The 25,413-nt window shown below is 31.1% G+C and overlaps 1 protein-coding gene and 1 long non-coding RNA gene across 4 annotated transcripts; both read left to right on the forward strand.

The window, feature by feature from the left end:
- The first annotated feature begins 3,161 nt into the window (after positions 1–3,161).
- Positions 3,162–23,099, forward strand: LOC145322388 (uncharacterized). Of its 3 annotated transcripts, none has more exons than XM_080164376.1 (11): positions 3,162–3,714; positions 5,313–5,408; positions 16,870–16,950; positions 17,192–17,319; positions 17,942–18,056; positions 18,565–18,591; positions 19,229–19,312; positions 19,655–19,762; positions 20,572–20,675; positions 20,898–21,008; positions 21,802–23,099. In XM_080164376.1, exons 1-11 carry the CDS (start codon positions 3,628–3,630, stop codon positions 21,899–21,901), a joined length of 1,041 nt encoding a protein of 346 aa, XP_080020502.1. In that variant the 5' UTR covers positions 3,162–3,627; the 3' UTR covers positions 21,902–23,099. The 3 variants fall into 3 exon arrangements, with proteins under 3 accessions (XP_080020502.1, XP_080020503.1, XP_080020501.1); XM_080164377.1 differs by lacking the exon at positions 18,565–18,591 and adding an exon at positions 19,020–19,046; XM_080164375.1 differs by lacking the exon at positions 18,565–18,591 and having other exon boundaries at positions 19,202–19,312.
- Positions 23,100–24,228: 1,129 nt separating this feature from the next.
- On the forward strand, positions 24,229–24,683 carry LOC145322389 (uncharacterized). The gene is made up of 2 exons (XR_013880651.1): positions 24,229–24,344; positions 24,645–24,683. It is a non-coding gene; the product is annotated as an uncharacterized LOC145322389 (long non-coding RNA).
- Positions 24,684–25,413: the final 730 nt, after the last annotated feature.

Genomic DNA, 25,413 nt, shown 5'->3' on the forward strand with positions numbered 1-25,413 from the left:
CAAGGTGGTGGTGATAGGTTTTTATCTCGGCTTAATACCACGTCATAACTAAAGACGTTAAAAATGGTTGCTACTGCTGCTATGTCAGTTGCGCGACATTAATAGTTAGAGAATAGGGGATGCCTTGGCCTAAAACAGGTGCAGATTATTATCATGTACAGTTAGGACTTTAATCAAGGAGTTGGTTGTCTGATGGGTGTTACTTATCCTAATACAACAGGTGTTTTGATGGAAAAAAAGAGATTTGTCTCCCATAACTATTGATGAGGAAAGCTCCTTCTTATATAAAACGAACAAAATAGAAATAAAAGTAAAAGGGTAACTTCATTTAAATGAAAATGTTGAAATACAAAGTGGAAAAGTGATTAAATTGTTACAGAATTTAAAATGTGTGAACATAAAAATAATATTTTTTGTCACAAAAAAATACATAGGGGAATTTAGGAGAAAACTATTTATATTTTTACACTCATATAAATGAAATAAATCTTTTGATTTTCATAAAATAATACAATGTATTTTCAAACTAACAAATACTTTAGCATTTTACACATATTGAACAGGATAACCTAGGATAGATTGATTTACCGCCATTGTTCTATCCTTCTATCAACTTGAGATACCAGCTCCTTCAAACGTTGCCATATTTAATTACTAGAGTTGGCTCGATATAATTATCTCCCCATTGGCTAGTTTTCTATATGCATATCTATTTCTCAATAAATCTATTTTCCTCACCCGGCATTACTATCTAAAAGAAAGTAAATATTTAATAATTTAAATGATTTTTAAAAGATTTTTTTAAATTATATTTTTTTCTTTACATTACCATCACCAAAGGGTTAATGATGATGATTACAATTTTAGTTTAATATTTGAACACACAAAATGTCGCCACAATCGAATTCTTTTAAAACATAGTTTTCTTAAATTTATCATATTATAAATTTAAATTTTCTTTTTTTATGATTAGAAATTAAATACATCAATATAAGGTAAATAGCAACATGAAATGAAAAAAATGAATTTATTTTTAATAAAGTAAAATAATGGGTCTTATCGTTCTGGGCAATGAGAGTTTATTATGGATTATTGGAGCACTATGAGTTTTAATCATATATTCCTTGGAAAACTTGAGCTCGTTTATAGACATTTATTTCCTATATAGATCTGACATGGATCTTGAAGCAATTAAGCAGGCCGTTTTGTACATGTTAAAAATTGGAAGATTTCATTAAATAAAAGTAATCGCAAATATACTTAGTAAATAAATTAACTTTGAAAAAATGAAAGCAATTTTTTGGCAGGTATTATCAAAGAATATGATGCTTTGCTAGGTAGTCTATTTAATTTTAGGCAATTCATAATTTTAAAAAATTCGCCAGTTATATTATCCTCTTTGACTGTAGGATGTACGAACAGTCCCAAGTTATAGAGTAGCCCCGCCACTTAGTAATGATTAGTTGTATCTGTGTGTTGAAAAGAGACAGCTACAAGCATATCCTTCTTTTTCTTTTACTAATGTCATGTTATTTTAAGTCATTTAAACAAGCATTCCTTGTTAGTTTTTTTTGTAGGATGAATTTTCTAATAACATACCTAGTGTTTTTAGTAGCTCAGCTACTCTATAGTTGGGATATAATCTTTTGTTCTGCGTTTCGACTGTGACTGTTAGTCATTTAAAGATACAGTTTCTATGTAGTTTTGCTCTAAAAGGTTAATGTATTATATCATGGCATTGTCTAATTTACAATTTAAATGAAAACTTTGCTTGTAGTTGCTATGCTTCTGGTAGATCATATTGCACTTTTTTTTGATAAAAGACGATTGTTTCTCACGTATTATTCATAACTAAACCCTTAAAGCTTTTATTAACCATGTAGTTTTCTCTAACTTAGTTACATAAATCATTTTGCCCAAAAAAATGAAGAATATATTTTTACATCCATATCTACACCCTATTTTCTTTTACCCAAGATATGTGGTCCTTACATCAAATTATAATCGGTTAGGGTAAATTAGCCACAAATTTGCTTTATTTTCAACCAAATTTGCAATTTGAGAAGAAATTGTTCTTTAGGCGGTTTAATTTTCACCCTTTTTGTGTTTTCTCATATTTTAGCATTACTTTTAAATTTAAATTACTTTTTGTATTTTACTGGTGGCTTCGCCATTAGCCTCTAAAAGCTTTATTTTTTTGTAAGAGATGTACCGATCCCTTCCTCCAAAAAGCTTCTCTGTACATGGTGACTTTTATTACTTACTTAAATTTTTTATTACAACAATTTCGTCGATTCACTAATATGGTATTTTTAAAACAATACATTTCTAATAAAAATTTACATTATATGCACTCTCCCTTCCTTTTCATATTTTCTAATCGTGATAAAGAAATAAAAAGGTGTTTTTATGATACATAAAATTTATAAATATATATTCTTAATATAACTTATAGGGGAAATTGCGGATAACATAATATAACTCCTGAGAAAGCCCAATCTGTCCCGATTTTGTATCACTTTTGAAAAGTGCGATTCCAGTGACGTCATATAAAAAGGGAAGGAGGGAAGGAAGTCTCTTCCCTTTTCTCCCATCTCTTTTGAAGAGATTTTTTCCCCCCTTCCCTTTTTCTTTCCCGAAACGTATATGACGTAACTGGAATCGCACTTTTAAAAGTGATACAAAATCGGGACAGATTGGGCTTTCTCTAACTCCTTTGTCAGGAAGTCATAACGATATTTCAAGGGGGTAAAAAGAGGTGTTTTAAAGTTTGAGGGGGGCAAATACCTGTTTAACCCCACCCTTTGACGTCTAAGGTTTATAACCTCATGATAATTAGTTAAAAAATCTTAATTTTAGTTAAAACAGCTAAAACAAATAAACACTAGAAATTTAGTTATTCACATATCATATGATCAAAGTCTAGCATTTGAAAATGCTTTAGAATATTTCAATGCTTGATAAAAAAAAATAATATTTTAGATATTGAATTTTTTTTGTATCTAAAATATATTTCTGTAGTTAGGGTTGTGTTATGTAATATGTAGACACGCAAGGGGTTTTTAACCCCCCCTCTTTTATGATGTATTGGGACTTGGAGTGAAACATCTAGGAATTATTTTTAATTAAGCATATTTAAGCTCATGTAATTAAAAAATAGTATTTCTATTTCAGATTCATTATTAAAATGTAAAAAGAACAAACGAAAAAAAGAAGTAAAATAAAGCGGACTTTGTGAAAATATCAAAATACTTGAAAACCTTCCAAAAAAGGGTATCACAACTAAAATCGTGACTTGTTGAAGGAGTAAGCGAGTGTATGTGTGAGTGTTTTTATGTGAGAATAATTTGTAAAACATACATACATACATATTTGTATCATAGAACAGTGTAGCTCAACTCAGTTTATGTTAGTTTCTTGCATAAACAACATGCCCATATCATTACATAGTGATACATAGTTACATATTAGAAATGAGTGAAAATCAATATACATTGAAAAAGTGAAACAATAATGTCCTTGTATGCTGCATACAGGAAGTTTTAGTTAAAGCTTTGCAAAATTTATAAAGGGCATTCTAGTTATTTTCTTCTTCTCAATTGAATAATTGAAGTTAAAATTTTGAAAATGGCGGAAACAGGAATAATGGACATAATTAATGAAAAGCTGGCCTCCCTACAAAATCCGTCGGAGGACGTGCACAAAACTTTACAGGTGAGACACATTTTTAGAGGAGCTTTGCTTCTCTTGTTCTTAATTTGGACTTTTTTGCTGAACCAATTGTCTAAATTGTTACTATTTAGTGGTTAGCGGATTCTAAAGGGTATTTCAACATGGTTTTTATAATATATCTTTATAAATATATAAATTTGTATATGTTAATGACTGTACTCTTTAAACCTATTATGAGATTTGGTGAAAAGTACTAAACCTAAATCTTAGAAACTAGTAGTTTTGTTTTTAGACTATATTAACTTACGTACTTTTATTATAAATGGCCTAAAACAGGCTTAAAGCAAAAAGAAGATCCACTGACAATATTACACGGCTGGCGCCATTATAGTGTCGTTTAAGATATTTTAAGAAGCAGACAGATAAACTACAAACACCCATCTTTTTTATATGAATATTTTAAATCAATAATAAAAGGGTCAAAACTACCAAAGGCAGAATTTGGTATAATACATTTATTGTATTATTATGATCATTATTAACTATCCCTGTATCCCTGATTTAAATTGAAATTCTATTGACAATCAAACATATTAAACAAATCAACTGATAGATATACTGATAGACAATCTTATAAAGTGTTTTCGCTACAAAAAAAACTTGTTTTTGTTCTTTTTCTGGCCTAGTTTGTAAAGATAAAACTATAATGATATTAAAATATTAATAAAATTAGCATAAAATTTTAGAAACTGCTGCCATAAGTGGAGATATGTGGATCATTAATGTGTTTAGCTTTGTCAGGGTTTCTCAACTTTCGACCTAAATATTAGGAAAGGATATTTAATCTGAAAAAATAACTATTCTGTTTCATCGCTTTGCAAAGTCAATAATGCAAAAATACAAATTTTATGTTGTTTTATACATCCATTAACAAATCAATTTCAATCATCTAAGCCATAAAAAAATCACCTTAATAATACAGACTAATGGATAGACACAAATACAACAGACAGGCAGACAAACATTGGTGAATTGCATACTAGTTTTTTAATAAAGATTCAATGAATGAATAGATTCTATAAGCTAGAATAGAACCCAGGGAGGAAGGGGACATTGGGCTGTTTAATATACTAATCCCCCAAGTTTTATAATAACGTTTACTTATTTATTGATTCAAATTTGATTGGTTGGTTCATTAAAATGAGTGTTTAAACGTTTCAGTCATCAATTATAATTTACAGAAGGGGTAATATAGTAAATTATCAATTTATTGGCCATTGTCTTATCCTTTTAGATCCCTGGTAGAACCCTAATTCAAAAGTGTTACAGCAAATTAATATAAAGAGATAAGAATATTTACATTATAATGTTGTATTATAGGGGTGTTGTAAACAAATAATTACATTAGGGCGCTGCTGAAAAATTCCTTTTAAAATTACATACAAAAAATTTTATTTTTATTTAAGATTTTACATTATTTTAATCGTACTCCAAAGTTAACAGTTTATTTACAGTGTTAGTGAGAAAAGCTAATCTTAAATAGAACACTTTTGAATATGAGATAAATGAAAAAGAAAGATAGACCTACAGCAATTATATTTAATAGAAGCTTAAAATTTATTTTATCGTTTTTGTTTCAGGCCCTGACGTTGATATGTAACCTCGTGTTCTTGTTGTTTTCCCTGGTGCTGAATCTTTCTATTATTATCAACATTCTATATACAAGAAAAACTTCAGTGAGTATATTTTTATGTTTTCTTTCTAATAGTAAGGTATTTTTGTGAAGATTCCCATACATACATGGTCCGTCGGTCATATTGTGACTGAAAATCTGTGGGGAAAATTTGACAGAGCACTTGATTTTTTTTTGTAAAGAATTTGGTGACCTATATGCTCTATATACACAATTGGTCTGTCGGTCTAATGAAATACTCTGGATACCGTCAAATGTTTTCGGGAATTTTTTTATAGGCTGGTATTAAAGAAAGATACCTAGCGAAATTTTTCTATGAAGATTCTATTGACTAGTAATCATCTAATAATCTTGTCTGTCTGTTTGTCTATTGCGTTGTTTTTAGTGTTTTTTTTAGTTTCGCTGTTTACAAATGTTATCATCCTCGTTTAATTCTAAATGAATGTTCAAAACAGAAAGATAAATTTTAAGAGTTTATTTGTGAAATGATAAAAATTTGACCCGAAAAATAAATGTAGAGTAAATAACTGGGATTTAAATATACACTAAGTCGTTAAATAAATTCTTTGAATACTATTCTAGGCGTATATCACAAGAATTAAGGTATTCTATAGGGATAGGACAATGGACAACAAATATTCTTTGTTCTACTTTTTGTGTAAATATGCTCTTGTTGGTAGCTTATGACCTATTGGTTATAAAAATGGATGTAGCAGAATATAAATTCTTTTATAAATCAAATAGCAGTTGCTCCCCTAGCATCGAGAGTGTAGGAAAGGACAAACAATATCCTAAAACCATTTACAGACTTGCATTTGAAAATAGAATAGCCTAAAACTATCTTGGCACCTTTGTGAAGCTTCTTTAAAGTAGAGAACTCAATTGGTTGAGTAATTTTAAAAATCTTAAGCTACCTACATAAAAACCTTACTGCTTTATATAATAGAACTCGGAGAGTTAAGAATCTGAAAATATTTGACCTCTTTCTATAAATAAACGAACGAAGATTGAAAAGATTTTACAGTTAGGGAGTTGAATCCATTTTTATAGAAGCAGAAATATATTCTATGATTATGGTTTGGACCCTCTAAAACTGTTATCTACCTTTCCACTTTCCCCTCTCTTGGTGAAGATATCTTCAACGCCGATACGATTTTTGAAATGTAAGATTCTACTTTCCCCTCTCTTGGTGAAGATATCTTCAACGACGATACGATTTTTGAAATGTAAGATTCCACTTTCCCCTATCTTGGTGAAGATATCTTCAACGCCGATACGATTTTTGAAATTTAAGATTTCAGTGTGCCTCTCTTGGTGAAGATATCTTCAACAAGAGAGACAAAAGTGGAATCTTATATTTCAAAAATCTTATCGGCGTTGAAGATATCTTCACCAAGAGAGGGGAAAGTGGAATTGTAGATTACAGTTTGAAAGGGTCCAAACCATAATCATAGATTATATTTCTGCTTCTATAAAAATGGATTCAACTCCCTAACTGTTTTATGCAATGAAATAAGATACGCAGCTGCTAAAAAATATAAGTTAAAAGTTATTTTTTATTGTCGATTCAACTATACTGTAAACATATTGGCAGCCAGTGGTTAGCACCATTCTTAAAATACGTAATTATTAATAACAATCTTCCCCTTACTTTACCCCCTATTTTACAATTCCCTTTAGCAATGATAATTATTTTTCTCGTATTCATTCGAATCCGGTGGATAGGAACCGGTTCTCATCCATACGAAAAAAGCATCATATTATATCCAGCTGTCTACGAATATAAAATGTACAACATAATTGTACATTCTATATCCGCGGAAAGCTGTTTATAATGTGATGGAAAAAAACTATTATAATAATATAATAGTTTACTGTTAATTTTCAATTATACCACGTTATTGATGCGCTAACATGGAACTCCGAACTAGGTTGTTCTAGTTGTATAGATAATACTTACTCTACAAAAATGATAATTACAATGCAGTGAAATTCAATACTTAAATATAAAATAATTTTTAATTAATAAAAATTTACTGGCTTAGCTAAAAAATTAGGAAAGCAAGAATAATTATTTCCATAAGTAACAAGCCATATTTTAGTTGAAAATCGAAAAACAAGTGTCTTACAAAATGCATTAATATAAAAACTTAAACGGTTTAAAAATTTGAAGAAAAAAACAGTTTGTAATTAACCTAACTAACATAACGTAAGATGGACATACGGACATACCCGAGTTATACAGTAGCTGTGCTACAAATAGCTTTAAAACTTAATAACAAGATAAGTTGTTGATGAAAAAATCTTGTTAGGGTCACGACTGGATATATTATTACTTGGATCTTACACCAGATTTTCTTGTTCTCTAATAAAGTGAAACTTGCAGCGGGTTAAAATAACGTCTTCCCTCCCCCTTTTGTACCATTTACTGGATGAACGAACTGACCAATAAAAGAGTTCCAAGCTAAATTGACGACAATTTTTTCTCCTGTCCTAATATCGACTTATATTCTACATCTATTGGGTCACGACTCTATCTGAAACTAACAAACTGTATATGCATTTAAAATCAATTTAGGTTTTGCATTTTTGTTTAATCAGATACATTTGATAGGATAGCTGTTTTTCTTTAACTAGTGGCTGTACCAGGATGCTTGGTAGAAAAGGGCAGAAAAAGTATCTAAAGTCATTCAAGATTTTAATCTATATACCAATTTTTATAAAATATAACAGTTCAATTTAAAGAAACTATGTCATTATTTTTATTTATTGCTGCGCTACTTATCAATATTATGGTTTATTTATCGTCCATTAACCCATCCATGTTTAATTAGAAGTGATCAAATGCAAAGTGTAGGAGAGATTGTGATGAAATGGTTTATTATAAATTAGGCTTGAAGGGACAGTCCTTTCACAGAATTAAATATTTTTTTTTCAAATTGAACCTTGTTTTAAGTGAAATAGCCATTGAATAAACTTATAAGGTTTAATAAAGAAAGTCAGTCTAAAATTTATCAAAAATACGGTTATAAAAAATTGACGATTTAGAATTTTAGGATGGACAACCCTTTTACAAAGCAATAAATTATCCGATAGCCTGATATCTAGTTGCCGAATGTGTACGCAGTTTCCTGAGTGTTTCCTCATCCTAGCTCAATATTTACTACTAGCTAAAAAAGCTTCAAACTTCAAAAAAAAAAATCAAAATTTAAAAAATTCAAATTTATAATGTATATTGTATATAAATCGTTTACACATTCAAATTTTGATTTTTTTAAGGGAAGTTTGAAGATTTGTAGCTAGTAGTAAATATTGAGCGAGGATGAGGAAACACCCAGGAAACTGCGTACACATTCGGCAACTAGATATCAGGCTATCAATTATTCAATTAGCCTTTTACAGAATATCTAATGCAATAGCTTTAAAAAGTCAAAGTTTTTTTTTTATTAACATAGCGTTTGTTGCCCGTTTACGAAAGATGGATTGCCCTTTTTTCACTTAAATGAGTTACAAGATTACATTTTAAATTAAGTACAGCAATGTCTACTTTTAAATTTAAAGATATTTGATGTCTTTCCCTTAATAGTTACCTAGTAGCTATCATTATTTGAATTTTGTCTAATCAACAGTTTGTAAGTTTCAAAAATTTATTTGATTAAATCATGTTTTATTAACTTGCATTCGGTTTTAAATGGAAAAATGAAATTTTCATTCTTTTGTTGTTGATAAATTTCCTATATTATACCCTATTTTTATAGGAATCTGCGTACAAGATTTGAAATCTATATACAAATGTTAACATAACTGGCATATAGGCATACGTAAAATGTAGATAAGTTCCGCTTTCATGAATATTGTCATCTATGTTATGCATTTAATATTTCAAAATGATATTGTGTAACAGAAAAAATTCTCGATAAGTTTTTTCATATTTTTTTAAAACTAAGAGCCACCCTTCCGGAAAAAATCTGGGAGGGAAAGGCAATGGTAGAATAATTAATATACAACCCAATTTTCCCCCAACATTTCGAACTAACCAAGACAGAGCTTCATTATTAAAAGGGTAAATTATATCCTTTAGAAGCACAGTATTAAGTATCTAATATTTATTTTTCATAGCAGAAAAGAGTTATTCAACTTCTATAAATATTTCTTTTTTGTTGGTTCTAACTAAACTTTTCAAATTCAATTAATGAAATGGAATGTTGGATATTTACTTGACCTGACGTACATAGCTATAGAGTAGCTTTGTTATCATTCAATATTTTTATTTAAACAATATGTGTCAAAAAAAACTTTCATAATCATACATAAAAATCTCAAAATGAGTAAATATAATTTTGAAAAGCTAATAAATCATGTAACACTGCATTTAATTGACACGATGATAGTTTATAGAGACGAAAAACAAAAACAATTTCATCCATTGCAAATATTTTATTACATTTCTACTTTTTCATATTAACTAGCGGTCATTCCACTAGAGATCTCTAGGGGAGAGCTGTGGTGGTTAGGAAAATAGCTTAAAACCGCCCTATGATATTTATAAAAGTACAACAAATGTTCTGAGATCAGTAGCTTCAGAAACAAAAACTTTGTACTTTATATAATAGGACTAATGGCTACGCTCCAAGCCACGAGCATCTTAAATTTTAGTAGAAAAATAGCCTAAAACCTGTCAAGTAACAATACAAATCTTGCCTAAAATGAAGAACACAATCTATTCAGTCATTAGTAAAATAAAAAAAATCTTACTACTTTACAATATAGATTTATTGACTATACAAGCTAAACTTACTATTGTCATTCAATATGTATCACATATGTTATATTACGTTTTTCTGTATGGGTATAGTAGTCCTTATTTATAAGGGGAACCTAAGCTAAAAAGAACATTCTATTCACTGTTTATAATTTTATATTTCTAAATTATGATTGACTAAACAATAAACACAAGTTTTTCATAAAAATAAAATGTCAGCATTTTAATATATGTTGCTGGAATAGCTAAACAAGGATAAGACATTACAAGACATTAGAGAAATCGAAAATAATGAAGTGTTTGTCTTCTAATATCTAATGGCATTGTATTCGAGGGAGTTGGGAGGTGTTAGAAAACCATCATGATATTCACTTCCAATTATATAGAGTTATTATCTTTTTTGCCTTTAACAATGGATCTCCTTAACCGCTGAATCGATATGGTCCTCCTTTACATTGAAGCCTCTTATAGGTCCTGTGATAGATGGTTTTAGGCTATTTTTCTACCCTCCAATATACCTTACATTTATAGAGCATCTAGATGCTAGGAGCGCAGCCGCTAGTTTAAAATAAAGTAGCGAAAACCCAGCCCAGGACTTATATGAAGTTCTGCATAAAATGTAGAACTTAATTAGTTCAATAGTTAGCGAGATCTTAATGTATAAACACTACTTTACATGATAAGGCTTTCTATAAAAAAATTGCATAGATCATTGTTAAATAATTTTAATAAAGCTGCGCTTTTTGCTTAGCTAATAAAGTCTAAAACATTAGATCATATTTCTAAGATCAAGGATCACAGATCAGGATATAAGTTAAAAAAAGTTGCAATTTTGTTAAGGATAATATAAGATATGTATTCCAAAGAGAGAAGTGAATGATTTAAACCTTTTATTAGACATTTGGACATTGCAATGTAGCAAACATTAAAAACTTCATTGAGTATTAAGTAAAAGTAGCAATAAATGAAAGCACTTGAAGTTATGTATACCTATATTTGGAGGGAGGGGATAATGGGCCGTTTATTACACTAGTCCCCAAGTTTTATAGTAACGTTTTTTTTATTCGCTGGCTCAACATTTATTGAATTTTGATTAGTTGGTTTATTAATTTGTGTGCCTTTTAACCACTAGTTCAACCTTTAGATCCCTGGATATAAAATATTTACCTACTAAGATAGTTTTACCTAAACGCATAGATACATTTATTTAGAAATAGGTTTGACAATCTACAGTTTATAAACTGATATTTTGTTAAAAATGTTCCCTTCAAAGTCCTGATGAGTAACTTGTTTATTAAAATTTGTTTTAAGCAGTTTTATGTCAAAATTAAACATGTAACACATTTATTTTACACTTTTTGTCAGTTTCACAAAATTAAATGTAGAATGAATTAAAAGTAATAAAATAAATGGATTTTTAGTAATATACATATAAGAATATTATATTATATAAGAATATTTATATCTCATTCTGCGATAAAAGAATGTTTTTTTTTGCGATGAGGTTTACAAAAATTAGGATAGTTTGACGATTTCTAGGGAGGGAGACTGTAAATTGTTCTCTCGTATTCATTCGAATCCGGTGGATAGGAACCGGTTCTCATCCATACGAAAAAACTATGTCTAGCATCGTATTATATCCAGCTTTCAACGAATATAAAAATGTACAATCATAAGATCAAAACCAGTTTTTTAGCCGGTGCCTTCGGCACCTCGGGGCTAAAAAAAACTAGTAATCTTAAAATTGTACATTCTATATCCGCGGAAAGCCGTTTATAATACGATGCGAGAAATAACTACTCTCATACATCAGCCGAAAATCTTTGGTTAGTTTCAACTAATAGATTACAAATTTTTTATGAATTGTATTCAATGTTTTTAACGTAACACTTTTATCTAAAAAAATCTAAAACTTTGAGTTGATTTAACATTTAGTATAAAAAACGTGATTAAGTTAATTGAGTAATTGTTTCAGTATTTTAAAATTTTCTAAATATTTCATCGGGAAATTCAGAAAAAACAAATCATTGGAGGAAAATTAGGATCATGGAGCGAGATTCGCGACGTATTTTCACAGTAGCCTTTCTCCTATTTCTAGCCCCAGTGGAGGTCTAAACCTGCGGGGCAATCAATAACATTTAACTAACCTAAATAACCCAAAAGTTACTGTAAAAAATACGACGAAACCCTCTACTTTGTTTTCTTTCCATGATCCGAAAATTCTTTTTAAAAGTTTTGTCACTAGTGGCTTTGCCCCTAGCTCTAAGGGAATTTGTTTTGAAACACTAAAAAATTCATTCCAAGAGCTATTTGAAGCTTCTCCAAAATCGAGAACTTAATCGGTTCAGTGGATAGCACCTTTTTTACGGACAAACAAACAAAACCTTACTGGTTTTTATGAAGGATATTTTGTATACTCATTGTTGATTGCTACTTTTGCAATTAATTATATTTTATTTTGTTAGATTACTTTTCCAAATATTTCTTTAGCTTTGAAACAAAACACTTCTGCAACAATCTTATCATTATCAAATGCATTTCAATTTTTTAGATGTTTTTTAGTGCTCATAAAAATATCTTTTTAGGCCAAGGATTTTTTTTTGATAAATAAGAGCTCTTCTTCAGTTTGTACTTTGACTTTTAAAAAATTTCATTACCGAAGCCTATTAAAAACTAAAAACCCTGCCAAATCACTCAATCGAAGTTCTTTTTGTAATGTTTTATGTCAACTACATGCCGATACTAAAAAGTGGCCATGGCTGACATTTTATCCACATGATTATATTCTAATCAGGGATCTAAAGGGATAAGCCAATGCACGATAATTTGATATACATCCTCATTTATCCCTTCAGTAGAATAAATAATGGGTTGGAAAGTTTAGACAACACTAGTTTGAATTCAACCAATTAAATACAGTTTTTAAGCCAAAGAATAATTTTTGGGTGTTGTTAATTATATCACCAACTACAAGTTGTGTAATCGCTTCCGCACATTGCCATGTCAGATTTCCAATAGCAAATTGTGTTGTTCAGTGATAAAAGTGAATTAAAGGGTATGGACAGTTAGTCATATAGTAATAATTTACATTGCTGATGATTAGATAAAGTTAGGAATTAAGCAATAGTTAATTGTTTGTACCTTCTCACTTAAATGCAAAATTAAAACATGGATAAATACTAAGCTAGGTTAGTTTAGTAGCTATAATATAAGAATAATTATATTCATAAAAGCGAAGCATATAAGTTAAGAAATCAATTATTAAAATTCAAACATTATTGTTTAGCTACTTTAATTTTATTTATTTCTACAATTTTTAAATAGTATTATTAATTATCAAAACTGCACAAAAACCCTACTGATGAAATTTGTTTTGATAAAGTTTTAGTGGAGATGTTTCCTAAATGCTATGACCATCAACTAAAAATTGTTTTAAGAATGCTCATCCATTTCTGTAGGTGTAACTATGCTTAGATAATCCTTACAGTTAGATAATCTAAAAGATTCATGTGTTTTGGGAGAGAAAATTTCGGGTATAGCTCCTTTCGTGGCTATACCCGAAGGGGCGTTTCGTCGTGTTTTCACATCAGCTTTTGGGTTAGGTTAGGTGATTACCCCGCAGGGTTACGAATTAAGAGTTCGGCTTTGGGTTTTTACTGGTGACACGTTATGGTTGTCACAAAAGGGACTATACCCAAAATTTCCGATTTTATTCCGGTCGATTTTCCACTGTTTAGATAATAGTCACAGTAAGGCTCTCTAATAGTTTCCTGTGTATTGGGAGAGGAAATATACTTCTGAAGGTGTAACATGCGCTGCCTAGAAAGATACTTAAATAGAATTCTGTATATTGGAAGAAATACAAAAATCTTAAAGCGTAGTCATGCTGGTTTTGTAAAACCATAGCCAATACAAATATCAATCAAGAATAAGTAGCAAAGGTACAAAACTTAATAAGGTAGTTTATTCAATTTTTCTAACAGCATTCTACAGGTCTTTGATAATGATCTCGAAGAAAATAGCAACATTAAAGCTATAAAAAACAACAGTACTAATGAAGAGTATTCCATTCGAGTATTTAACAGCCTTAATCTTATCTAAAGGATTTTTTCATATTAAATTTCACACATAATAGAAGTTATATATATACTTGTTAGACTAGTAACTAACTTAATAGTTATGTAAGTTAATTAGTTAGGATTTTTATAATGGAAAACTTAATTCTTACTACTAATTTTTGATAATCACTGCTGGGCCTTCCCAACCCCTTTACTTAACCTAACCACATAATTCTTTCTGCAATTTCTCTATTGAGGACAGGCTAAACAGACATTAGCCGTAGAGGTAAGGGCGGATCGACCTTACATGTAAAAAACCTTTGCATTTAATTAGAGCTCTAAAATTATTATTTGAAAGCACCCGGATAAATGTTGCATGAGAAAACTAGAAACCGTATTCCCACACATGAATGTCCACTATTTGCTGGCACCCTAGCTTAATACCATAGAAAACTAGAAACCGTATTCCCACACATGAATGTCCACTATTTGCTGGCACCCTAGCTTAATACCATAGAAAACTAGAAACCGTATTCCCACACATGAATGTCCACTATTTGCTGGCACCCTAGCTTAGTACCATAGAAAATTAGAAACCGTATTCCCACACATGAATGTCCACTATTTGCTGGCACCCTAGCTTAGTACCATAGAAAACTAGAAACCGTATTCCCACACATGAATGTCCACTATTTGCTGGCACCCTAGCTTAATACCATAGAAAACTAGAAACCGTATTCCCACACATGAATGTCCACTATTTGCTGGCACCCTAGCTTAGTACCATAGAAAACTAGAAACCCTATTCACATACATAAATGTCCACTATTTTCTGACATCCTAGCTTAATACCATAGAAAACTAGAAACCCTATTCCTACACACATGAATGTCCACTTGATGGCACCCTTAAATAAAGTATCATTCATCATCCCCTAAGATCTATGATTCTAAAGTTACCAATCCAGTTTCATACAATTGCATATTTTATGATTTGTGTATAAACAAAAAAAACAACATATCTGTATTCAAAGTCTAGTTTAAATGACAGACAATTTTTTAATATAATATTTTATCTAATTCAATCCTTATAATAAAGTAAAAGGATGTTTGTCTGTTTGTACCGAAGGATCTCGCTAACCGCTGAACAGTTCGGGTTCTCCCTAACAGGGTAGCTTCTCATAGGTCCTGGGAAGGTTTATAACTATTTTTGGAAGGGTACCACCACCCTCCCAAGAGAAGTCGCCCCTAGAAAAAAATGACCCCCCCCCCAATTTTTTTACTTTTTCTTTTAAAATCTAAAGTAAGAAATTGGGTTATCAATAGCCAATAGTACTAAATATAGTTCTTTATTAGGGACCTTCAAACATGAAACCATTGCTTTTTAGCTTCTATTTTAATTTATTAGATGACTGTCAAGTTTTGTATTTTTTTGGCTGTTCATTAACTTCGTTCATCTTTAATTTGTGGCTATTTGATTTTTATTTTTTTTAGTCCTTCTATCTATAGATAGGGTCTTATATAATAATGGATGTAGAATATATGATATTATGATAGGGGAAAAATTGTCGTCAATTTAGGTTACTAACATGGATATAATTTATTAGTCAGTTCGTTCTTCTATAAGGGGGTGGATGACGGGGGATCGTTATTTTAGCCAGCTACCAGTTTCACTTTATTATGGTACCTGATAATTTAGTTTAAGATCCAAGTAATAATAAATCTAGTTTTAGAATACGTCTGTCTTTCCGACAATGAACATTAGAAACCCCAATCAATCTTGAAATTAGGCAAAAAAAAGTCACGTGTAGACAATTACAGACACAATTATTTTAAAAAAACTTTTGGTATTGTAATTAAATTTAATAGTCCTTTAAATTTCACGTTTTTGGAGAATGATTGTCCTTGTTTACTTTAAATTTTGTTGGTGGGTGTATTTAGGCAACAAGCTTAAAGATGTTATCGAATTGATATAAATTTTATTATTAAAACTAAATATTAATTAGTATGATGTCTAAATGCCTGCTTTTCTTTCTATAATACTAGCGGCTTTGCCCCTAGCCTCTAGGGGCTTTGCCCCAAGAGGGTTGATCAAATAAATTTTTCGTATTTTAGATTTAAAAGAAAAATAGAAAGAAAAAATTTCTTTGGGATGGATTTTTTTATTTGGGGGAGGGGAGGGGGTAGTCGACCCCACTATTTTAATTTTAGTTTTAAATAGAATTTTTTTGTTTGGGGGGGGGGTATTTTTCATTTTTTGAGGGGTTGGGGATGTCCCACCCCCCAAGAAAATTTATAAACCTTCCCGGGACCTATGAGAAGCTACCCTGTAAAGGAGAACCCGATCAGTTCAGCGGTTAGCGAGATCCTTAGCTACAAACAAACAGACAAACAAACATCGTTCTACTTTGTATTATTGATATCATTTAATAGTTAAAGATCATTGGGGGCCTTTAATTATCCAATTTTTTTTCCACCAATAAATTTAATCTACTGGGGGTAGTTTTGTTTATAATGATAGGGGTATATCATACACACTTTTTTTTAATCACTTTTGATCCTTAATTCTTCAGTCTTTTACAAAATAGTGAAGTATGTAAATATTTTATAAATATAAACTATTTTAAACTATGTTTGCTATTGGCCCATATGATACTTGCATATTAACAAAAACATTTTTTTTAGGTTGCGTATTTCCGGCTGTTAATTCTGTACTGTTTGTTCCATGTTCTCTTTCAAATAATGGATGTTTATCTTGATTGTCAGGTAAATGTTTTTCTTATTACATATCTTATTCGGTTTTCTAATGTTTGTTCCATGTTCTATTCCAAATAATGGATGTTTATCTTGATTGTCAGATAAATGTTTTTCTTATGACCTATCTTAAAGGGTATATCAATGTTTGTCAACATTTTAATGCAATTTTATATAAAGGCCGAGGAAAGCTGTCTATAATACGATGCGATAAATGAGTATTCATTTCCATCACCAATCTTTTATTTTGCAGGATCCAATTAAGCAGCTTGTAAACCCCTTGATGGAACCCCTGATATGGTTGGAGGAAAATGCGTCGGTTGTGAGACGTGGTCTCTTGGGTGTCCTCTTTCTTCTGGTGGCTACACTCACCATTGAAAGGTAAATATAATAATTTTATGAGTTTGAAGGGGGGGGGGGGATACCTTCACCCAGATTTTTAATACAAGGCCTTAGTTTTAACAAATAGCATTTTGTATAACAACTAAGTAATCCCCCTCCCTATAAAAAGTAGGCCTAAACAAGTATAGGCCCTCTCCCCTTAGGGATTAGTCACTAGGAAAAAATCCCCCCCCCCCTCTTACTAATTTTTAAAATAACAATGAGATATGTGGGGTTTCTTTGCTTCTCACACAGAAAGCTTGGACATTTTTGCTTCAAACCATTTTGTCATTGAAAGTTTGAGTGGGCCTGTATAATTGAGTAGGTTCAATTTCTAAATTGTTTGTATAAGAAACTGTGAGGAGAAAATATTTGTTGTCACTCAATTTAATGAGATATTTCTACACGAAGTGTAAAACTATTTTTATATTAAAATCAGGGAAGAGAATAAATAATTTGTAAAACAGACAGTTAAAAATATAAAATTAAATTAGTGTAATGAATTTGTATGAACCTATTAACTAGTAATGCTAACAAATAATACATAAAGAAATTTAGAAAATTAATGTATATTAAACCTGCCTAATAAATCTGAAAGGTATATCTAAATTTAATGTTTTAGGTTTCTATTTTCCTCTGTGCGTGGTTTGGCCAACTACTGTCTGCAGTTTGTTGTCTGTATACTGGCTCTTACCCTACCAGCTCTACTTGCTGCCTTCCAGATTGTTTCAAAACAGGTATGAATTATAGATGGCTATATCCAGAGGCAAGCAGATCAGGGAGGTGTATCCACCGCCCTTGCTAAATTAGAGGTCGAATCAATGGATTTAGTTGTCCACCTCACTAAACCCATCTACACACCCATTGACAAGGGTCTACATAAACCACCCTAATGCAGCTAAAGTATCACAAAAGTTATTTTATAGTCTTAGTTTTGTATCTTGATTAATTTTATCTAATTCTGCCATTTAATTTGAAATGGATAAAAAGCAGTATATTCAAAGGGTTGTTATCAAGAGTAGAAAGTGTATAAATCTATCATTGACCTATCCATGTTCCTAGGTGACAATGTTTTAGCAGAGTATAGAGGTTTGGTTTTGCATAGAGATAGGAGTGTACATAATTCTACTACTGACCTACTATCTATGTTTCTAGGTGACAATGTTTTAGAAGAGTCCAGAGGTTTGGTTTGGCATTGAGATAGGAGTGTACATAATTATATTATTGACCTATCTATGTTTCTAGGTGACAATGTTTCAGCAGAGTCCAGAGGTTTGGTTTGGCATAGAGATAGGAGTGTACATAATTCTACTACTGACCTACTATCTATGTTTCTAGGTGACAATGTTTTAGAAGAGTCCAGAGGTTTGGTTTGGCATAGAGATAGGAGTGTACATAATTCTATTATTGATCTATCTATGTTTCTAGGTGACAATGTTTTAGAAGAGTCCAGAGGTTTGGTTTGGCATAGAGATAGGAGTGTACATAATTCTATTATTGATCTATCTATGTTTCTAGGTGACAATGTTTTAGAAGAGTCCAGAGGTTTGGTTTGGCATAGAGATAGGAGTGTACATAATTCTACTACTGACCTACTATCTATGTTTCTAGGTGACAATGTTTTAGAAGAGTCCAGAGGTTTGGTTTGGCATAGAGATAGGAGAATACAAATTCTATTATTGATCTATCTATGTTTCTAGGTGACAATGTTTCAGCAGAGTCCAGAGGTTTGGTTTGGCATAGAGATAGGAGTGTACATAATTCTATTATTGACCTATCTATGTTTCTAGGTGACAATGTTTCAGAAGATTCCAGAGGTTTGGTTTGGCATAGAAATATGAGTGTACATAATTCTATCATATTGAACTATCTATGTTTCTAGGTGACAATGTTTCAGCAAAGTCCAGAGGTTTGGTTTGGCATTGAGATAGGAGTGTACATTATTCTACCCCTTCTAATCTTAACTATCTTTGGAACTGTTAACTATTGCAAGGTATTTGTTGTTGTTATTAAGCTACTTTTACATCCAAATATATAAGAAATGTTGTCTGTCTGTCTGTCCTTTCAGATATCTAAAATGGTTGAATCTGATTTTTTCAAGGAACTTTATAACACTTAATATTCAATTAAGTTTTCAGTTAGAATAAAAATAGTAAAGTCTGTTTAGCCTATTCTCATTTGACATACTTTTTACTTCCCTTAAAGATCATATGTGCGCTTGATATAACATTATAGACCGACAAATAAACGGCAATCTAATGACGTCATTCAATCATTATTATTAAAGGGATAAAAACTAATTTAAAAATCACGAAACCTTTCATTATTATTTTAGGTATCAATAAGTTCTCGTTTGATACCAACGTACGAAGTTGCGGGTATCAAAACAAACATTGGATTGGTCGTTCTTTCAAACATCAGTATATTCATTTTCCTAATCCAGGTAAAGGTTTTAAAATTATAACTTTCATCAAAATTGGACATCAATTGACAATACCTTACCCATGTTAAAGCACTCTAAAAAGAATTGGATTATTTATACATTAGTAAAATATTTATCACTAGCGGCTACGCCCCTAGAGGCCTCTAGTGGCATTTAAATGTTTTTTTTATTTTAAATATCTAATTTAAGAAATAATTTGTCTATGGTCAATCAGCTGTTAAATAATAAATTCATGTATCTACGCAGCGCAACTAGGCTACGTAGAGACATTCGTATGCTAGCGACACTATGCGGCAGGAATATTTCAATTTTTTTCGATTTTATTGTGATTTCTCTTGGGAGGGTGGTGGTACCCTCCCCCAAAATAGTTATAAACCTTCCCAGGACCTATGAGAATCTACCCTGTTAAGGAGAACCCGATCGGTTCAGCGGTTAGCGAGATCCTTCGGTACAGACACACAGATACACACACAGACAAACAAACATCCTGTTACTTTAGTATAAGGATTTAGCTATATACAATACTAGTTGCTACGCCCTATGCCTCTAGGTGGGGGGTGGGTGTAAGATCAGGATAATTAAAAATGTAAATAGCCCAGAACCATTCCGAGACCAATTAGAAGCTTCTCTAAAATGAGTAATCAATCGGTTTAGTTGTTATCGAAATTGCAAGCTACAGTCAAATGAAACTCTAATACTTTATATAATAGGATGTATTAGAATATAAGTATACCTTTAATGATAGACATACTCACATTTTTTTTATAGTAATTTAATTATTGAAGTTTTCTAATTTTATATTTATTTAGGAATGTTTATTATTATGGATAGAACAGCTGAGCACAAGAAGTGACAAAGACCAAGCTGTTGTGGATATGCTCGAACTTGTTACTGTGTCCATGCTTTGTACTAGGTAAAGTTTAAAATTGATAGGACTATTTCAACTTTATTACTATTCTGAAAGTAGTAGGGTGTAAAAGAAAAGGTATTTTTATTAAACTTCTAATTTTGGCTAAAAGTTATAGAAAAAGTAATAGGGTATCTGCTTTTAGTAGGTTTAAACTTTAAAGTACTAATAACTTTTTTCAATTCAATAGGCCTAAATTTTCATGCAAACTAATCTTGATAATTTAAGGCTTGGACTGAATTTAATTCAATGGTTTATTCCTGTTTTGATTTTGATCCTGTGTTCCAGCTGTTCCAGGCCATGCTGCTGCTCCAGTATTAATCAACTGGAAGAAACCAGGTAAAGTTATTTTAGTAGAATTGATGAAGTATAGACTGAAATATTTGATTAGAGCTCCTCATTATTACCTCACCCTCACAGAATATGGCAGGTGTCCCCAATTAATCACCGTAATGATGACGTATCCTCCCCCACCCCAAATCTAGTTTCCCCTAGTGGCTTGAAACCCGAGCGAAGCGAGGCGTGATCCATACCAAAGCTACCTAAGGAGAGCGATATCAGTTCTGCGGTTAGCAATTTCCTTCTCTATAGGGGCGTGGTAGCTCAGTGGTAACGCACTGAGTTACGGAGATGAGAGTTCGAGTTCTAGTCCCCATGTGGCAACTCGAATTTCTCAGTTGAATACATTCACGCAACTTCCCCTGGTTGTGTAAGAAGGGGATTATTGAGTAAGTTTGGATACTTAATAGTCAAGTACATAATATCAGTACTACCCTTATCCCAAGCTCCTCTGCGGAGAGCGTCATTCATTACTGTGACTTGGTTTTGGGACACCTGCCATACTCGGCGAGGGTGAGGCAATAATGAGTAGCTCTCATGAGATAGCGGGTCTTAAGTCATAATGTGCTTAAACGTGGAGCTTGATAGCCTTAGTGGCTGTACAAAAGTGTCTCAGCCTACTCCATGACTACTTACTTACTACTTGAGTACTTAGGTCCAAACCCTAAGAGACTATGGCTAATAAATCAATCAATCAAGTAATACACACACAGAGAGACTTCCTGTTACTTTTAAACATGGATTAATGTCTGTAAATAATTAAGTATTTTTTAATATTTAAATTGTATTCCAGGTATAAACCAATCAGCCGGGCAGGAGAGGATACTCTGGATGGAGCTGGACACTTTGCTGTCATGCATGATCCTACAGAAATGAGATTAAAATCAAATTAAATCATTTTTAATGTGTCAATCTGGATCAGGGACATTGCAACCTAAAAAAACTAGGGTCGAAGCAACTAGTTACAAGTATAGAAATATTTCAAAATTTTTCTATTCAAAAGATGAAGTCAAAGACAAAATAGTTCTTCTTAATGTGCAATATCCCTGATCCAAGTTTCAAAATACTCATCAATCATATTTTAAAATGAAAATTTGTTAATGTTATAAAGAAAAGTAATGTTATAACTTAAAAGCAAAAACAGTCAAGATAAAAACATTAAATGATTTGCTAAAATCAAACTGCTAAAAAAAAGCCTAAATTGTTTAATGTATTTTTGTAATATTTTATTTGTATTTGTTAACAATATTAATGTTACACTTTTTAAATTGTCAATAAAAAGACTTAAATCAAAATAATTTGAAATGGCCATATTTGTACTGTATATAACTGATTCAATGTATTAGTGGCTTTTTAAAAAGTTAAAAGAATCTCTATTTGCTTAAATTCTGAATTTTTTATCAAACATTCTTTTGATTTTCAATAGTTTTGTATAATAAGTTTTATAGAAATCGCATTTAAGCTTTTTTCATCTCTTATTTTTGATAATTTTTTTCTGTTAAATTGAGCTTAAAAGTAAATTTGGTACTAATGATTTTATCCTAAAAAAAAATTCCTTTTATTTTAATCTCTTATAAAATGCATGTTTTAATGTCAGATCTTTAAAAAAAACCTATCTAATAAACAAGTCTGTTTAATTCAGATTGAATTACAATTTTTTCTGACCTTACAAACTCAATCTCTTATTTGTTGGCTAAAATAGCTTTGAATCGCAATTTATTGTTAATATTCTTAACAAGATTAAAAGGAAAAAAACATTTGCGTTGCTGTTAAATTTAACATTTCCTTGTTTTTTTTTGTCAAATTAAAAAATTTTCCTGATTTATTTTATTTGAAAATCTATATTATCTATAATAAATATATCTGTTCAAACTATTGTTAGCTTGGAATTGCTACGCCTCTTTTAGACATAATTGTTAATGTTGACACATAAATTTATGTTCGCTGTATGATTAATTATAATAAAATGTTACATTTATTAGATAAATTGTATATTACTACTAAACCAAACTGTATCTCATAACCACCAAAATATTCTTGTTTATATGTGTTTATAAATATATAATTATTAAGAAATAAATTTGTATGTATATATGCATCTTCTTTATTAACCACTAGTGGTTGCGCCCCTAGCACCTATAGGCTCTATATTCTTAAGGGTATGGAAAAAAGCCTAAAACCATACCCAGACGTAAATATGAAACGGCCTATAACACTCTCAGGACTTACCAGAAGCTTCACTGTAATGTAGAACAATATTGATTCAGCGGTTAAGCGAGATCCTTTGCTACACAAATTTTTTTTGTTTATTATAAACCTCTTTATATAAGGGGGGGGAGGCTGTGTAGGAGAAGGAGGGAGTCCACCCGGCCTTCTATTTTAAATTTTTTTAAATAGGGGGGTAATTTTATTTAGGAGCGTTTTCTTTTTGGATGGTGGTTGTACCAAAAAGTTATAAACCTACCTTGGATTTAAGAAAAGCTACATTGTAAAGAAGATCCATATCGGGTTAGCGAGATCCTTCGGTACATACAGATTTAAAAGTCCCTTAGGCAATCATAATTTTTTTTTTAAAAAGGATAACTTATTAAAACAATACTTCTAAATGACCATATATTTTCTTTTTCTAAAAGTTACCAGATATAAAAAAAAATAGCTCATTATTTCATTCATAATTTACCTTTTTGTTTTTATACCACCATCTTTTCAAACATGGTGTTATAGGTTTAGTTTTAAGATTAACAATTTCTAACGACACGACAATGACGTGATGTTAATCATGACAAAAAATCACTAAACCTTTTATTAAAGTTATATCGATTAAATTTTTTCTCTACGGTACGACGACTTCACAATTTGAGACTTAAATAGTTATTTATCGTATTGTATTATAGACAGCTTTCCACGGCTAGTAAATTGCAAATTATAACATTATACAAATTTTTGTTGGCCCCGAAGGCCCTTGAAAACGTAACAGAGATGTTAATGGTATTATTTTTATTATATTATGCGTTGAAATTGTCTACAATACGATACGATACTTGATTTTTCCATACTGTCTTAACCTCTTTTCGAGGAAGCTTTGTGTTTATCAAGTTCGAAATTAAATTCCTTATCATTAAACCAAAATCAAAGCGCAAATGTCGTCTTTTAGGGCTTTCCTTTCAAAATGTGGCGCGGCATAGAGTGTTTGTTTATTTTTGATGCGCACGTTCTTACTTTTGAATGAGATATGAGAGTGTGAAGATTGCGGAGAACAAAATTGGGCCTATCATTGGTCTCATTGAGTGTGAACTACCCTAGTATATCAGGGATTTGAAACCATAAGAGCTTCAGGTAGAATTTGTTAATTTGATTAAGAAGTATGGTGTATAGGACGATTATATGTAGTTTTAAAAAAAAGGCTTTAGCCAGCTAAGCATAAAACTTAATTATGATTAATATATGTTTTAGTAATTTTATGTGCCTTATTGTTGCATTTAACAATGATTTATTAAACCAAATAATTTTCCTTTAAAGCCAAAGTTTCCAAAGATTCTTTAACCATAAGAAAAGAAAAAGATTTTTTTAGTGCTCAAAGTTTTAAGATAACGAATAATATTTTATTCTGTTTATTAATTGATCTTGTAATTTCAGGTCTTTTGAAATAATTTCATCAATAAATCTATATTCAAACCTGCTGTTGAATCTTGATGGTTCCTGGTATTGGGGGTTTTGTATGTTCGCCAACTGATCTCGTGAACTTCCCGCTAATTCGGAAGTCCAAGCTCAACCAAAGTGTTATGGTTGAGACAATTTCAAAATATCTGATGAATAGGCGTTAGCATTCATCAAGAGATCAATAGCATCTAGTGAATTATTGATGCAATAAACTGTGACAATTTTTCTGTGAAATAAGTACCTAGTGAATCAATATGCCACTAACCAAAAAGCAGAAAATTGAGCGAGCAATCGCTATTGGCAGTGAAAGGCTAGAAGTTTTTGATGAACAGTTAAAATTGTTTTATGACAATCTAAAAGCCTGCCAAAGTTTTAGTTCATGTGAAAATGTGAATGTAAAATCAATTCGTGACATTTTTAGTGAGGTCAAGGACCAATCTGACCTAATAAAAAGTCTAAAACCTGCCGTGGAGACTAGTGAGCTGCGCGAGTTTAAGCGTGATTTGGATGAAGCTAGTGAGCAAAAAACTGTTGCAGATAAAGTTTATGCGTCGTTGGAGCAGTGTACAAAAATTCTGTACTGGCTTGACAATGATTCAGATGACGCGAGGTCAAGCACTGTCGCCAGGAACCTCGACGTCATTGAGAAGGTGAAGATGGACATGGGAGTGCTTAAAATTTCCGTGGAGTTGCGCCAAGAAGTACGTGATATGTACCGAAGGCTTAGAGAGATGGAACGTCGTTC

This window comes from Acartia tonsa, chromosome 6 (genome assembly GCF_053477335.1).
Source record: "Acartia tonsa isolate MP-2025a chromosome 6, ASM5347733v1, whole genome shotgun sequence".
Lineage (NCBI taxonomy): Eukaryota > Metazoa > Arthropoda > Copepoda > Calanoida > Acartiidae > Acartia > Acartia tonsa.